At 39.1% G+C, this 18,543-nt stretch overlaps 1 protein-coding gene across 1 annotated transcript; it reads left to right on the plus strand.

The window, feature by feature from the left end:
* Positions 1 to 16,411: 16,411 nt before the first annotated feature.
* Positions 16,412 to 18,260, plus strand: LOC125202383 (ankyrin repeat-containing protein At5g02620-like). The gene is made up of 2 exons (XM_048100771.1): positions 16,412 to 16,906; positions 17,496 to 18,260. Exons 1-2 carry the CDS (start codon positions 16,436 to 16,438, stop codon positions 18,183 to 18,185), a joined length of 1,161 nt encoding a protein of 386 aa, XP_047956728.1. The 5' UTR covers positions 16,412 to 16,435; the 3' UTR covers positions 18,186 to 18,260.
* The last annotated feature ends 283 nt before the right edge of the window (positions 18,261 to 18,543 follow it).

Consider the following 18,543-nt stretch of genomic DNA (forward strand, 5'->3'; position numbering starts at 1 on the left):
AACAACACCGTTCCCCGGCAACGGCGCCATTTGAGAGGTCGGGATTTTGCACGCGTGTCGTAGGCGCGTGTCCCTTCCTATTCAACAAGATTTGTAAGTTCCCACTTTCCAAAATACTATTAATTTGTATATGGTAAGTTAGGGTGTCGAACCCACGAGGAACGGTAGCATCCGTTATGTATTTCCACACTTAGAAGGATTTTGGCGATGCCGCCACGCTCTAAATTGGGGGTGGGAACTAAACTATAAAATATAAATAACACTTAAGCTAAGATTGTAACTAAACATGAAAATAACATGCAAGTAAACGAAAGCAATTAAACTGAAACGCAGACTGGGCAAGTTGGTAAACTGGGCAACTTAGCAGTGGCGAAAATAAGAACATTTCGGAAATGAAAAGAGAGCAGCAACTTGCATGAGCATCCTAAGTTCAGAAAGCAAAAGGAACTAAGTTAAAAGACTAAGGAAAATAAACTAAGTGTTAGCTACTAAACTAAGTCTAGAAACTAGGATTGTGACCCTTAAAAGTGGCTAGACTAATTGAATCCTAAAAGCTAAACTAAATCACATGTAAATAAAGGTTGAGTGCAGAAATTAACTAAGCTAAATGGCTGCCACAAGTGAAAAGAAAGCATGTACTTGTTGTCTCCCTAAACCCTATTGCCCAAGGTGTAAAACCAATGGATAAAAGCCTACAACTAATGGTCCTTTCACTTAACTTCTAAAAGCTGATCATGGCTCCTAATTCTACACTAAAGGCACGAAAATAAGAGGAGAAAGAGAGTAGATGGCTGCTACATAATTAAAAATGCAAGACAAACACAAGATCAACTAGTAAAATACCTAAACATGCATTGAAAACACCAAATGAAAAGCTGAAATTAAAACACTTAAACATGATGAAAGAAGCTTAAAAAAACAACAACAATGGAGGATGAAATACAAGACAAGAAATTAAGCAACAAACGTTAAACTTAAAACATGCAAAACTAATTAATCTAGGTGATTTAAACTCTAAACAAGAACACAACTTTTTTCTTCTTTTCTTCTTGAAACTTTCGAAACTAACAACTAACTAAAACAATTAAAATTGAACTAAAGATATTGGGAAAGATTTTTACTAAGCAAGAAAGGTTTAACAAACACTAGAACAACAACAAGATAAAAACCGAAAATGAACAAGAGCTAAACTTCAAAGCACATTAAATACACAAACACTTAGAGAAATGGTAACGACTTCGGGCATGGCCAGCTCCCATAGTGTGACGGGCGGTGTGTACAAGGCCCGGGAACGAATTCACCGCCGTATGGCTGACCGTATATATATATATATATATATATATATATATATATGCCGATTGATTGTCAATGATTGGAAAAGATTGATTACATAATCTTTTTATGGAATGAATATTCATTCCCTTGGCCATCAAATAAAGAAACGTGCATATATATTATTAAGATTTGATTAGAATTGATTGTGATCAATTAGTAATATTAATAGACGAAGATTATATTATTGGTCAATAAGAAACGTATTTACTAATTATTTTGGGCCTCTTTGATGGAAAGGGCTTTTAACGTTTTATAATTAGGGTTTGTCCTCTCTCTGCCTATATATACAAGTGTGGTGATCCCATCAAATCACACACATTAAGAGAACACATAAACGAGGGAAAGAGAGAGAAACAAATCCTTGGAGTTGGAGCTGCGCTACTACACCAAAGAAAGTCCGAGGAAGTTCTCTCCGTCTTCCCCAATCGCTTCCGCCTCTCTGTCTTCCCCAATCGCTTCCGCTATGGATCGCCAAGGTATATTTCGATCCTATTATGTTTATGGTTTTACGTGAAATACATGATGTTCGAAGATCTTGCTTTATTTATATTCAATTATGTGATCTTGAATATATGATGATAAATAATGTCCAACAAGAACCGTCAAGAAAACCCAGAAAGAAGCCCAAATTGGTGCTCGACTCACAAGTAAATAACTGTTAAGATACCCCTGGTTCTTAACGAGAATAATCCAAACAGTAACGTGCGAAACACAAGAATCCGGCGCCTTCTAGGTGAAGGTCGGCGGCCAACGAACTGAACTGACACGGAGGAGATCTCCGTCGGCAGTGATTAGGGTTGATGGTGTTACGCAAAGTGATTGGGCAAATAATTCTTCATTAATTGATTGGCGAATTAATGAGAAGCCCTATTTGTAATATCTAGGACCCTAGGGTTGGTTCGACCTAATCCTATACATCGGGAAAGAACCAACAAAGAAAACCCGACGGAGCTTATAAAACGCTCGACTCAAACAATCGTTCATAATTAAATAAAATAGGCAAAACAAATAACAACTAATATTCTAATTTAAATACTAAGCCAATTGGGGCATTTCCTCGAACAGCTTCGGCGCCTATTTGGCGACGAAGTCTTGATAACGTTCTGAAGCCTTGAGTTCCTTCCTCGGCCTAAGCTTCTTTACCATGTTCCCTCCGGTCGCGTTCTTCACCTTGCCACTCTTTGTCGCTTCCACTTGTGGTGTCGGTGGTGTAGTAGAATCCCCTTCCTCAGTCAGCGTTGTTGCCGGGATTATTTCATCCCCTCCCTGGGATAGAGATGTCGTCGCGGTTGATGCCGTCGACGATGGTGGTGCTGTGCTCGTAACAACTCCCCCTTCCTTAGGTGTCGCCTTGTCCTCAAGGGGGAGAGTAGGGAAACGCCGACGCATCACCTCCAGAGGTTCCCAAGAAGGAGATTCAGAGCCGTCTGACCACTTGACCAAAACATGTTCGACCGCAGCACCATTGTGCCACATTATCTGAGAGTCTAGGATAGCCACCGGCTGAACGATGGGCCTGTTCCCCTTGAACTTGGGCGGGAGCGGCTCCACCTCGTCGCCCTTCACAAATGCTCGCAATAAAATCACATGGAACACGTTGTGAATCCGACTGCCCTCCGGCAACCGCAGCTTGTAAGCTACTGGGCCAATACGCTGCAGAATCTCGAAGGGTCCATAAAAGCGCTTAGCTAGCTTAGCCAACAATGGCTTTGCAATTGAGTGCTGTCGGTATGGCTGCAGTTTAAGCCACACAAAATCTCCAACTTCAAACTCAATATGCGTCCTATGCTTATTTGCATTCGCCCTCATACGTTGCTGCGCCTTTTCAAAAAATTTTCTGAGCTCGACAAGTATTTCACCACGCTCCCTGATCAAATCTGCAACGTTGGGTGGCGTTTTAGCTGAGGGCAAAGCCGCCACCAACAAAGGAGGCTCGCGACCATATAGAGCCCGAAATGGGGTGGTCCCCAGGCCGGAGTGGTGAAAGCAATTGAGGGACAATTCGGCCCACGGTAAAAAGTTAGACCAAGTAGAAGGTCTATCTGCCGTAAAGGCGCGCAGATACTGCTCGAGGCCCTTATTTCGAATCTCCGTTTGACCATCCGATTGGGGATGATATGCTGTGGAGAAGTTCAATTTCGTTCCACTTAAGCGCAAGATCTCCTACCACGTCTCGGTCAGAAATTAAAATTTTCGGAAAACCGTGATGACGAACAACTGTGTTGACAAATAAGTGAGCTACTCGGATAGCATCAAATCGCATTGGCAAAGGAGCGAAATGAGCGTATTTGGATAATCTGTCAACAACGACCATTATTGTCGTGTATCCTCTCGACTGCGGTAGTCCAGTAATAAAATCCATGGATACGTCTTCCCACACTTGCGACGGAACCGGCAGCGGCTGCAGCAACCCAGCTGGTTTTTGGGTCGAATATTTTGTCGATTGGCAGATTACGCAGGCATCGACGAAATCTCTGACATCCTTTCTCATTTTGGACCAATAAAATCCAGCTGATAGAAGGCGAAAAGTACGCTCGTGCCCTGGGTGGCCCGCCAAAGGGGTACTGTGATGTTCTTCTAACAACAATCTCTTCATCGACGAAGATGGGCTGACGAGAATCCGTCGATTGAAGTATATCAGCCCCTCAATAAAGGCCATATTAGCTGGAGTGTTGCCAGCCTGAATCGTGGCTAACAGCTCTTTTAAATCTGGGAGTGAGGCCGTTTCTTCGTGCAGTACCTCCAGGAGCTTGGGAATCGGGTGAGCAACCGCCATTAGCAACGCGGCGTCCTCGACAGATTCGTCCAAGCTAGGCTCGGCGTCACAAGACCCTGCTGCCGCATCCAACGGCTTCTTGCCGTCACGGCGGGACAGAGCGTCGGCTGCTCGATTAGTGACCCCCTTCTTGTATTCGATACGGAACTTATACCCCATCAATTTCCGCACATAAAGTTGCTGATCCGGGGTCTGCACCACTTGCAAAAGCAGCTCTTTCAAACTCTTCTGATCGCTGCGGATCACGAACTCTTGTCCCAGGAGGTATTGTCGCCATTTCTGCACGGCTTCGATAATGGCGAAGAGTTCCTTGTGGTATGTGGATGCCACCCTTCGACGAGGACCCAGCTTGCGGCTGAAAAAGGCGATAGGATGAGTATCTTGAATCAACACTGCACCAATGCCCACATCGGAGGCATCTGTCTCAATATAAAATGTTTTGGAGAAGTCGGGCAAACTCAGCACCGGGGCAGATGACATGGCTGCCTTGAGCGCACCAAAAGCGACGCTCGCCTCCTCAGACCACTCGAAGGCATCCTTTTTCAGCAAATTGGTCAACGGCACTGCTATGGCGGCATAATTTGCCACGAAACGCCTATAATATCCGGTCAAGCCCAGAAATCCCCTCAACTGTTTAATTGTACGGGGTAAAGGCCACGCTGTCATAGCCTCTAGCTTTGCCGGGTCAGCTCGCAATTGCCCATCTGCAATTAGGTGTCCCAAGTATTCAACAGTAGTACTACAAAAAGAACATTTGGACAACTTGACAAAAATTGGTGAGCAAGTAGGAGCGATAGTACCTCTGTTAGGTGTGAGCAGTGCGTCTCCATTGTCGGACTGTAAACCAGAATGTCATCAAAAAACACGATCACACACTTCCGGATGAGGGGTTGGAAAATACTATTCATGGCTGCCTGGAAGGTAGACGGGGCATTGGTCAAGCCAAACGGCATCACTAGAAATTCAAAATGGCCATCGTGAGTTCTGAAAGCTGTTTTAAAAATATCTGCCTGATGCATTCTGATCTGATGATAACCCGAGCGCAAATCCAATTTTGTAAAATATTTTGCCGTTCTCAACTCGTCAAATAATTCATCAGCTGTCGGGATGGGGAAGTGGTCAGGCACCGTCGCCAAGTTTAAGGCCGATAATCAATGCAAAAGCGGAATGTGCCATCCTTATTCCGAATCAATAAAACGGGCGATGAGAAAGGGCTCTGACTTCTTTGTATGATTCCTTGATCCAGCATTTCCTTAACTTGGCGCTCGATTTCATTCTTTTGGAAGTACGGGTAGCGATAGGGGCGCACATTGACTGGTTTGGCGTGTGGTAGCAGGTGGATGCGATGATCAAAGGTCCGAGCAGGTGGAATACCTTCTGGCAGATCAAATACCCGCTTATGAGCCTCCAAAACACGCCGAAACTCCTCTGGCAGGTCAGCCGGAAACTCTACCTCGGCGGACAGCAGCGCCCCTGTGTTATCGTCGGGGGTCAAAGGAACAAGCTCATAATACTCGTGGCCCGGGGAAAACGATGCTAACAAGGCCAAAGAGTGGAGTGAAATCTGTCTTGGGGAGGGCAGATTACCCTGCAGAAAAAACACGTTTATTATCCTTTTGAAATTCCAAGGTTTTACCGATGAAATCCGCGGAAATTTTTCCTAAAGACTCCAACCAAGTCATGCCAAGAATCACGTCTTGACCATGTATATCCAGGATATGAAGATCGACCACAAACTGCGCTCCTTGCATAGATAATTTAGTCTGGCGTGAGACGTGGGAACAAACCAAAGATGCACCATTTCCCACGTAGATACGGAATGGGCGGATGGGAGTCAATGAGAGCCGAAGACGCTCAGCTATGCGGGGGTGGAGAAAATCACGAGTACTTCCCGTATCAATTAACACCAACACCTCCGTAGACTCAATTTCACCAACCACTTGAAAGGGTCTTGATCGACTGTTCCCACTCAAGGAATGCAGATGAGAAATATCTGCAGTGATCACCTGATCGTTGAGTTGCTGAACCTCCTCGAGCCCCTGTGTGTCGTCCTCCTCATCATCTCCACAACTAATCCTAAAATTATCTACATATAGTATTTCAAAGCCACAGGTACAGGTTGGGTTTTTAGTGGACACTTTCAAAACCGCGATAAATAAAAATCAAGCCCACTAATTTCACTCTCACCTTTTATACCTACTTTTAAACACGGCCCAACGAATTCATTACAAAAAATATGAGAAATGTACTCCCTCCGTCCCACTTAAAATAAAACATTTGGAATCAGCACGTGATTTTATATAGTGTTGTTTTGTGAGTTAGTAAGAGAGAGTAAAGTAAGAGAGATGAAAAAGTAGAGATAGAGTTGTTTCCATTTTAGGAAACGTTTCATTTTTAATGGGACAACCAAAAAAAGAAAATGTTTCATTTTTAATGGGAGGGAGTATATAGTAGATAGAAAATGTTTTCCTCTTAAACAAATCTCTTTCTAATGAGAAATACTACATCCGTCCCCAAAGAATATGCATTTTGGGTTCGGCACGGATTTTAATGCAAAATTGGTAAAGTAAGATAGAGATAGAGAGAAAAAGTAATTAAAGTATTATTAGTAGAGAATGGGTCTCACCTCAATAAAGAGAAAAAAGTTTCTAAAATTAGAAAAATGCATATTCTTATAGGACGGACTAAAAAGGAAAAAGTGCATATTCTTGTAAAACGGTGGGAGTAACATACATTTCCTAAACAAATTAAAAACATAATACACAGATTGATGAGACGCAAACCAAAGATCTCTAGCCACTGGTTATAAATAAAACGAGTACACGTAACATTTCATCATAGCATATATGTGTTGTTTTAACATAAATATCATATACGAATAAATATCAAACTTGACACTATGTATATAAACTTGACATTGAAAAAATATTATATTTTTCTCACTTTATTTGGAATCACTTCCTCTATCTATATTTATTTAGAAATGATTCGGTAAGAGTATTAAATGCATAAAGTACAAATTACACGTGTATAGGAAATTTTCAAATAAGTACCAATTTTAAACCCATTGTTGGTGAAATTCATATTCATGGATGTACTTTATGGTGTAATTTATACTTACATATCATTCTCAATTCCCACGTTAAATATAATTAGCATTCGATGTTGTGTTCAAATTTAATTAATTCATTTCCAATATCACGAAATTCATTCGAAACTTATATTGCAGTGACACAAACAGTTGAGTACAAACCTATTCCACATCGGGTGTCTGAAGGAAGTTGGAAGGTGTATATAATTCTTGTTCAACCTCAATTAGTTTAAGGTTTTATGGGAGTGACCCAAAAACAAATTCGAACGGAATTGATCCAAAGGGGACAATATCAAACTACTGTTGCAGTCGACGATCCGAACACAAATATTTACTTGTCTAGAGTTTCAAAACACAAATAATTACTTGTCTGGAGTTTATTGGAAAAGCTTCTTTGATTTTCCATTAACGGGACCAGAAAATATGTGGCCTTATTTGATTACCTTCATTATGCATTTTCCATTAATGGGACAAAAAAAATGTGGCTTTATTTGATTTTGCTTAATTATGCAATTGACACCTTTTGAATAGTCTTTGTCACTTTTGCCTCCAAAATTGACTCATATAATAGGACAACAATATACGTGGCTTTATTTGATTTAGCTTCATTTTGCATTTTCCATTAATGGGACAGGAAAATATGTGGTTTTATGTATTCTACACCTTGTGAATATCTCCAAATTGATGATCTTGTTTCATCAAACTTAATTAAAAAAAAAATCGTAAAGCTGTTCAAACTTTAAACATGTTTATATCTGTATTGTTAGATTTAATTAATTTTATTTTATTTATTATTTATTTTTAATTGGTTTTTGTCTTACATAAATTTGGACTATACATATTCTATTTTCTAGTAGTATTTTGTTGCAGCAAATAATCTAATGGTTAATGGGCATGTGGCTTTATTTGATTTTGTTTGATTCAAATAAGTTATTTTGCAGAAGCTTCACTCATTTTTCCAGTGGGACCTGACTTGGAAAATATTATTTTAGTTTTGAATAAAAGGGCATAATATTCTAGGCTGCTTGTTTAAACACATCACTTCAATTAGCAGTTATCAGTCTGCATTTTCAATGTGGAAAGAGTCAATTCCCCATTTTTCCTACTTTCCCAAGTGACGAGTCTGCACTTGTTGCATTCAAAGACATAATAAACAAATAAATAAAAAATATATATACAAAATATATTTTCATGATTCAAAATATATTACTCCCTCCGTCCCAGTTTTATAGTCACATTTTGCCATAAAAGTCCGTCTCACATTTATAGTCACATTTAGAATTTTCCATATTTGGACATAAAATTATACCCCATTATTCACTAAAATTACACCCAAATGCCATTATCAACATAAAAATAAACCAAAACAAAAATAAAAACCAAAAAGTCAACAAGAGACCCACCTTCAACCAACTCACTTAATTTATTACACACTTCACCATCTCACTCTTCCATCTCACTTCATTAATTACACACTCCACCAATTCCTTAAAAGTCGTGCCTTAACTAAATGTGACTATAAATGTGGGACGGAGGGAGTATTAATAATGTTCAAAATTTAGTGTAAAACAACGAAAGCTACTATTCACAAGATCACAAAATATACTCCCTCCGTCCCATTAAAAATGAAACGTTTTCCTTTTTTGTTTGTCCCATTAAAAATGAAACGTTTCCTAAAATGGAAATAACTCTATCTCTACTTTTTCATCTCTCTTACTTTACTCTCTCTTCTTTAACTCACAAAACAACACTGCATAAAATTTCGTGCCAAATTCCAAATGTTTCATTTTAAGTGGGACAGAGGGAGTATTAAGGATAATCAAAATTTATTGTAAAATAACGAAAGCTACTATTTTCAGGGGGTGTGTCAGAGTGGATGAGATTTTAGGTTTTTCTTTTAAAATATTGGAAAATTAGTTTCCAAAATAATTATTGGTTGGGACAGAGGAAGACCTCAGGTCAATGCCGGGTCAGTGTTTTCACTATCTCAGATTTGTAAAGTTTTTTTAACCAAATAAGACAGAGATGCCACATCACTTATTCAAACTAAATTAAGAATAAACACAGTGAGAAGAGAGAATCACATATGTGAATAGATTAGTTTTTTTTCTTTCATTTCTCATAATTTAAGTCATTGAACTAAGCACTCTTTTCTGGGTCAACACCTTAATGGAGGTCTTTGTTAAACATTTTCAGACTATCACCTACTCTCTCCGTCCGCGAATAGGAGTCCCGTTTTTCTATTTTAATTCGTCCGTAAATAAGAGTCCCGTTTCATTATTACTATAAATGGTAAAGAGACCCCACATTCCACCAACTCATTCCACTCACATATCATTTAAAACTAATATATACAAGTGGACCGCATATTCCACTAACTTTCTTCCACCCACTTTTCTTAACATTTCTTAAAACCCATGCCGGAATGAAATGTGACTCTTATTCGCGGACGGAGGGAGTACTAAGTAAAGGTGTGTGTGGAATGAAATGGGACTCTTAAAAAGAGATATTGGCACCTAATATCCTTGAACTTTCAAAAAGTTTGGTTTTTCCCACGAATTTTGAAACTGACAAATAATATCACGTCCTTGCGCGCCGACTCCTGTCATTCTGCAAAGTAGGCCTTCCTGTCCTCATTTGTGCATCTGATCGTCATCACAAAGACGGGCCACCTAGGGTATATCCCCGGGAACCCATGCTTCTCCCTGTGCATCTACATCAAATCCTGACAGTCGTGGGGGGTAGGGCTTCGAAGATACTGGTCCTTGAATATTTAAACGACGCCCTCACAGAAATTCTTCAGACACTTCAGGGCAGTCGTCTCACCGATGTGGAGGTACTCTGTAATGTCCGCCCTCCTAGGGTACAATAATTGCGGCGGCTGCTACCCAAAACCGACTCTAGAGAAGTAAACATAGGCTAGGGTTTCATTTAAAGTGTACTGACCAAAAGAATTGGAAGAAATATCAGAGTATTTAATGCAACAACTTAACCTATAAGTTCAAAGGAAGAAAGATATCATAAATGACGATCCCAATATCTTAAGAGTACGACACAATATCCAAGACAAAGTCACAAGAAAGAAAAAAGCTAAGGCCTCAAACCGAAGGCAAGATGCAAATATTCCAAAAGAAATTCTAAAGTGTATCAAAATTCAGCGGAAAACGACCAAGAGAAAGTATAGCTATGTATGGAGACACAATTACGCTTGAAGTTCAACATATCCATATTAATTAATTAATCTGCTCAACACCCGCCACCGCTCGTCATCACATTTTATAAGTTATGCCACCCTTACCAAGTGAACTCGAGTTTTAAGCAGTTATAAAAGATATATCACGAGTATCACAAAATATATTTTCCATAGACTGGCCAGTCAAAATAACTTCCCATTTTCCTCAACAAAATAACAATCACAATCATTCCATGGTGCGACGAAAGTGTGGCCACACTTTTCCGCCCACGAGACCGGCCGACTAGCAAGGACGGCTCCCGATCCCCTCGTGTACACAGCCTGGTAGGGCTTGCCGCCCATACTCAGACCCGAATTCGTATAAACATATCCATAGCCCTAGCCCAATGGAGCGAACTCACAAGTTAGGCATCAGGCGCACAATATCACAATAAAACAGACATAGGCATGGCATAACAGTTAAACCACCCTTATAACACCAAACAATATTTTGATAAAATAAAAGAGAGTTTTTAGAGTAAAGCCCACCTCGACTGCTTAGTTTTCAAGTAGTTTCGCTTTTCCGTTATCCGGCTTCGCAACCAAAGTTTCACCTTTTAACCACATAGGCACATATCACAAATTAGGTTCAATACTACTCTTACTCATGCATGTCTCATTACTTTTCCCTCTTCCCAAGGATTTATCTTATCATTACTAATTACTCAAGATCATGTTTATCACACAAGATTATTTAGCCATCAAACACACACTACACAACACAACAACACACACACACGGCACACACATACACACGCCACACACACACACGGCACACACACACATACATGTTCCCACATCCCTTTTTATCCCTCTTTCACTCAACCAAGATGCATGAGGGTTCAAGAAGACCGATTAATCGGTTAGAAGAAGAAAAAGAAGAAGTAGAAGAAGAACAAGCATAACTCTTAAACAAAATACCTTTTAGAGAAAAACGATCGGTAGAAAACAAGTATTAGCCTTGATTCTTCAAAGTTCTTGGATTAAACTTCAATTCTTCTCCAAAAGATAGCAAAATATTGGAGAGTAGGAGAAGAAAATTTGAGAGAGTGAGGGGATGGTGGGGGCCGAAAATATGGGGGCTAGGGTTAGGGGTTTTGGTTCTTATTTATAGAGCTCAACAAGATCTTTAGGTAATTAGAATAGAATATTTGGTAAGATCTCATTCTCCCCAATTAAATAAATAAATATTGTGAAGTAGGGAAGAAGAATTAACAAAAATAGATCCTAGGGAAAAATCCCATAGTTTTCGAAAATTAGGCTATTTATTTAGCCAAGATTTTGTCTTGAATATATTTTACGGAGTAGAATAAAATATAACGGAGCAAAATAACAATAAGGATTCTCCCAACTTGGAGTAGAAATAGGCGTCCCTATGCCTAATTAAATAAGGCATGGATTTTCAAATATTGCCTAGAATAAGGTAAGGCAAGATCTCTTGAGGTATGGAAAGATTTGGTAGAATAATTAAATTCTAGGTATGGAAGGAAATCAAGTAAGGAATGAATAAAATAAGCAAAATATTATTTCCTTCCCAACATAGTGATTTTCGAAAATCACTATTAAACAAGAGGCTCGACTTTTCCATCTTCAAAATAAGGAAATAATTGGCTCTTGTATTTTAATTTGGATAAATATCCCAAGGATTAAATTAATTCCGGAAGAAATAGAATTTCTCTTCAAAGGGGGTCTAGGGTTCGAAAATTACAAGAATTAGGGTGACAAGTATTTATGGAAATTTTCTCTAATATTCTCACTCACCCTTACTCAAATAATTTGCCACATAATCTCATAACTTAATATATCACATGCCACATCATTAAATCAAATAGTTTGACTTTTCAATCTTTCAACACAAACCCTAGACTCAATTCGACCATATCATCTCATGAAATAAATGCATTCTTGATTCCACGTCATCAACAATTAATTCTAGGTCTCTAAAGTTAGGGTTCTAAATTCCGAGATGTTACATACTCGTCCCACATGTCTGCCGCGCCTCCGTAGGCCAACTGCCTGATTGCCGCAGCGTGCACTTTTGAATAGGGGTGTGGTCGGGTCTGCCAGCCGCATCGTTCCTGAAGCGGAAGCACTTATATCGACACTCCAAAGCGTCAACGATACGTATAAACAGCTCCCTGCGCATCCTAAAACGCCGCTGGCGTTAAACCGTATCTACTCTGCGAAGTAGTCGTCATATAGCCGCTGATGTGCAGCTACGTGATCCCGAGCAATCACTGCTCGGCGGTGGACAATGGGTGGAGGTTGAGGTACCGCCGGCTGCATAGCCCTTTGTAGCAGCCGATCTATCTCACCCTCCGTATAGGCCTCCAATGCTTCGTCCATTTTTCGTTCGTACTCCTCATCACTACTAGCACTACTACCACCCGCGTTACTCATTTCGCGTTGTTGCTCTTGTACAGAAATTAAGAGAGATGGGAAACTCGTTAAAACAAGTGGTGCGAATGAAAATGACGTGAAAATCGCGTATATATAGTGTTTCGAAAATTTAATTAAAAAAAATAAAAAAAATTGCGCTGGCCGATCGCTGATCGCCAGCCTACAATGGCGGCGAGCGCACCCGTTAATCGGTGAGCGCTCGCCGAATTTCTCACTGATTTCACGCTCGCCGGTTGCAATGGTTCGGCGAGCGGACCGGCTAGCGCCGGGAATCGGCTAGCCGGTCGCTCGCCGATTATAGCGGATGCTCTTATACAAATTAATGGAGCTAGTAAATCATGAGAGAGAAAAGGAAAAGCTTTCTCGAGGGTTTTACGGAGAGCTAGTGGTTTCAAGAGTCTTTTCTCATTAATTGCGTACTCTATTGAGTGGATATAGAAGTGACAACAAATACTAGGAATATAAACAAAAAGCAAGATTCTAAGATCATCATTTCAAATTGTGTGGATACTCCGTACAAATTATGGGTTGGCATTGCAGAGAAGAGTAGCTTCTACTGTTTCCTTTTTGCTTTCTTGCATCTCATCAAATTTTATAGAGTTTATTTTATTATTTGGAAGTTTTAACAAATATTTTAGGAGATGATTATCATTAAACTCCCAAATTCATGTCTCATGTCTCCTCCACGTTATTATTTTCAGAATTTTCAGAACCATGCCACAACTCAACCCTGCAGTCTCCATCCAATATCCAACTATTAAATTGCACTGTTCACAACTACAAGTTACTTTTACTCCTAAAAGTTCACTAGTCAGTCGAAAATAAGCCAAAAATCGAATTGGTCCCATTTAAATATCAACAACATCCCACAATGTTGAAGAATGTTGAGAAATTAGTGGAAGAATGTTAAAGAAATGGGATATAAATAAGCCAAAAATCGAATTTAAAAAAAAAATTAGGGGGTTCGCGTCCGGTCCGAACACCCCATAACGCCGGGTCGGGCGCAACGGGGCGCGGCCCTGGACTGCTCCACCGTCCCCAGGCACGGCTCAGGCCGCGAATCTTCCTCCTCCAACGCACGAGGTCACGGGCTGGGACTCGGGTGCGGTCCAGCCCGCAAAAGAGAAAATATTCACTAGTCCAACCACACCAAGGTGGCATTATGACATAGTATGTCTAACCATTATTTATTTTACACGTGGAAATAAATTTACACCTAAACTAATTTCATTTAATGGGGTATTAACTGCTTTGGAAAAAGGCTAAAATATGGTATAATATTTTTGGACTTCCTATCCATATATAATAATTTGCATCCATATATAACGTGTAGGAGCTGATTATAAGGAGATGACTAAAAATAATTTCATATTATGTAATTTCTATTTAAATAGTCTAAAATAAAATATTGTACTTAAGAGATTACTTTTACAAACGTAGCAATACATACTAAATTAAAAAATAATTAAAACTAATCATATCAATTGATCACAAAAATTCTAATCTAATTAAAATTACATTCTAAATTAAAAATAATGAAAACTTATATTATCAATTGATCATAAAAGTTTTAATCAAATTAAAATATTTAAATAGATAGAATACCTACTACTACTATCTTCGTCTCAACATGTTTCCTTTTTAATTTGACTCAAATAAGATGATACATTTCTATTTTATGGAAACTTTCTCTCTCCAATTAATAAACTCAATCATTTTTTTCTCACTCCAATTATAATATTCAATTCTATTTCTCTCTCTATTCAAATACTTGCACCCACATTTTCTCTCTCCAATTAAATACATTAATCAATAACTCCTAAAATCTCATGTCGGACAAGAAAACTGGAATGGGAGGAGTACCTATTACTTACTCTATTGCACATGCTCCTATTTTAAGCATGACATTTAGAAAAATGATATTATCTCCGTCCCGAAAGCTTGATACAATTTACCATTTCGGTTCGTCCTTGAAAGTTTGACACACTCCACTTTTTACCATTTTTTATAGTGGACCTCATATTCCACTAACTCATTCACACTCACATTTTATTATAAAACTAATACTTTAAAAGTATGACTCACGTCCCACCAACCTTTTCAATTCACTTTCTATTACATTTCTTAAAACTAATGTCTGGTCAAAGTGTGCCAATATTTGAGGGAAGGAGGCTGTACTTTAATAAATAAAATGAAAAAAAAAATAAAGTATGACTATCTCAATTTTTCTGGTTGTTATACCAAGAGGTGAATGAACATAGATCAATCTTTCAGATTGCATTAAAAAAATAGAGAGTAAGGAAATTTCTTAATGTCGTTCCTCTTTTGATTTGAATAAATTATCAGGAATTTTTAAAGGCTCGCCTACTGTTGTGTGAATATATTATAATATTAGAAGCTATAGTATATAAAAATTAAAATATACACCTACTCCACAATACTTTCTTGAAAAATGTAGAACTAGTTATGAACTGCCTACAGTATTGTCATTTTTTAAGGTTTCACACTGTTAGATCATGTGACTACATTTCTAACAATAAAATATTGCGCTAGATTTCCTGTAACAACAAAAATTATATTCTATCTAATTATGATCCATGTTACTCCATCCGTCTCATAAAAGTTGAGACAAAACTTTTGGGCACGGAGATTAAGAATTTATATTAAATAAATAGGAGAGATGAAAAAAGTAGGAAAGATAAGAGAGAGTAAAGTAAATGATGGAATAAAGTAAGAGTGATTAGATGTTTTGTCTTTTGTTAAAAAAGGAAATGACTCAACTTTGTTGGGACGGACTAAAAAGGAATACGACTCAACTTTTATGGGACGGAGGGAGTACTACATAGTACTATGTCGTAGTATGAGATAATTTTAGTCTAACTTTTACTGAATCCTCCCTTCATCCTCAAAGAATATGTATTTTGGATTCGCCACGAGTTTTAATGCAAAATTGATAAAGTAAGAGAGAAGTCGAGAGAAAAAGTAATTAAAGTATTATTAGTGGGAATGGTTCTCACCTCATTAGAGAGAAAAGAGTTTCCAAAATAGAAAGTGCATATTCTTGTGGGACGAACTAAAAAGAAAAGAGTGCATATTCTTGTGGGATGGAGGGAGTAGTATTTATTAAGAAGATATCATATAAAATTGTTCTATATTATCATGAGTAATGAGTCATGACATATACTAGTACTCCCTGGTGCACCTTAATTAATTACATCTGCTAATGACTACGAAGGAAACCATTTTTAACTTTTAGAGTCTATAATGACTATCTCAGATTATTAGAGATTTACATCAAAATAAAGAGAGAGAAAATAAAATCAGATGTAATGTGTGAATAGATCAGTTTTTGTCCTTTAATTTGAATAATGTTATGAGCCTTAACTGTCAGACATATGGATCCACGCATCTTCTTTTCTAGGTCAACCTTAATGGCAGGTCATTTTTTAAAGATTGCCAGGTTGTCTTAACATGTCTCATCTACTATGTGTCTGCGTGAATATACATTTAAACATAATACTACTATATATACATAATGAGTTAGAGAATCACAAGATTAATTATATGTAACAAAGAGGCAAAAATAGATTTGGCTGAAACAATGGTTGCAGAAGCAGTTACAAAGAAACTATACGATGCTGCAACGATGGGCGATGTGGCATCTTTCGAAACACTCGTGCAACAAGATCCATTTCTTGTTGATCAAGTTTCATTCGCACGTTCAAGAAATCTCCTTCATATTGCAGCTGCAAATGGGCACGTTGAGATTGCCGGAAAATTGTTTTCTATAGCCCCTGAGATGTGCTGGTGGGTCGACGATCAAGGCATGAACCCGGTTCATGTTGCTGCCATGAAAGGGCATCTTGATATCTTGAAGGTTCTGCTTGAGCATGACTTGTCTCCTGCAATGGAGAGACTGCATCGTGGCCAGACTGTGTTGCACTTGTGCGTGAAACATCATCAGCTTCGAGCTCTGCGGTTTTTGGTGGAGAGATTGGGCGATCTTGCGCGCGCAAAGGATGATGATGGGGAGACACTCTTGCATTTGGCTGTTAGGTACAATCAAGTTGAGGTAACTGCCAACTCTTTTGTATGTCCTTCACAATACTATAGTTAGGGTGGATACATAAAAAATAACATTTGATGATATTTTTGCTACATATTTTGTCGTTTCTTCAAATTATTATTTTTGCATATTAATTTACGTAAAATTTGGATAAATTTGATCATAAGCCTCTTACCCTCTTCGTAATTGTCTATAGTCATACATTCGACTCAAGTTGCATCGACAATCAATTAACTCAATTCGTATCTACCTCGTCAAACATGTTTTAATCTCTCAATACATTTTGCCCACTTGTAATTTTATAGTCTAGTAGGAGGAAGAAGGATCCCCTGCAGCAGGGTGGTTGTGTTTAAAACACAGCAGTCTGTGAATAAAACGCAGCTTTCCTTTTTTTTATCATTTTTCTTTTTCCTTTTCTTTTATTTATTGTTTGTGTAAGAAATGGCACAGCACCTGCTGCAGCAGGTGATCCATTTCCCTAGTATGAGATGCATTACCAAATATATGAGGGGATTATTTCCAATAGATTTCCACAATCCATTTACTACCATTAACTCTGTTTGTGAATTAAATTATTATTGTATCAAAATCTCAGATGGTACAATATTTGCAAGAAAACAAAACAATAGAGAAGCTAACAGAGAATTCCATGGGCAAAACCGCGCTTGATATCTTGCGAGAGCGCTCGCAACACACATCCACATATTCCGAAACCGAAAAAGTCCTACTACGCTTAACCGAGCCGTTCATTTTCAACGAATTCCGTGAGGTAACCGACATGACGATGGTAGTGGCGGGCCTGATCGCCACCATGGCGTTCCAGGCGGCCGTCAGCCCCCCGGGCGGCGTGTGGCAGGAAGACTCGTCAACACACAGCGCCGGCAAAGCAGTGATGGCATCTTCTCATCCGGATCTGTACAAACAGTTCTCTCGCGCTAACACCACCGCTTTCGTCTCATCCCTCCTCGTGATCCTACTCGTGGCCTTCCGAGCGCCGACTAGCGCGCCTGTTTTCGTGATTATCATCTGGTACGCGGCGCTGGTGTCGATGGCGTCGATTGGAGTGAGCTATGGAATTACCTTTATCATGACAAATCCTGTGGAGACAGTAACGGTTGGCCTGATTGCTACGATACTTGTCCTTGTGTTTATGGGCATCTCTTTGTTAGTGGGCGCCTATAGTCATATACTGCAGTTGCACTCTGCGTGGAAGAGCACGAAACAGCATCAAGAAGATCAGACATTCGCTCATCGAATCTTTCGATGGTTTGATCAGATTAATTGATGTGTAATTTTAGAGTTTTTATTTCAATGCACAATGTAGCTCGAGTTTTGGAAAATGATTTCAGTATTACAACGATACTGCAAGAATACAACGTTGACAGTAGTATTTCGATTGCCAATTCACAGGGAGGTGTTGGTGATTTTATTCAAGAAACGAATAAAGCATGTAAAAGCACGGGAGGTGCTGCACTTGATGGCACAACGTAACTCGTGCTCGAGCACATGCAGGCGTGTGAGCACCGTGTGCTCATTGCCATGCTCTGCCATTGAGCAGTCATATTCACTCTGAAAAGCACGGCGTTGCGGATGCTCTACAAGACTTGGTACAAGTTATCCTACAGTTTATACAAATTAAGTTG

The sequence above is a fragment of the Salvia hispanica genome, chromosome 1 (genome assembly GCF_023119035.1).
Source record: "Salvia hispanica cultivar TCC Black 2014 chromosome 1, UniMelb_Shisp_WGS_1.0, whole genome shotgun sequence".
Classification (NCBI taxonomy): domain Eukaryota; kingdom Viridiplantae; phylum Streptophyta; class Magnoliopsida; order Lamiales; family Lamiaceae; genus Salvia; species Salvia hispanica.

Excerpts from the sequence above, each read along its gene's own strand:
- LOC125202383 (XM_048100771.1), top strand. The coding sequence starts at position 16,436 with ATGGTTGCAGAAGCAGTTACAAAGAAACTATACGATGCTGCAACGATG. Across the intron at positions 16,907-17,495 it reads TTAGGTACAATCAAGTTGAG|ATGGTACAATATTTGCAAGA; the intron begins GTAACTGCCAAC and ends TCAAAATCTCAG.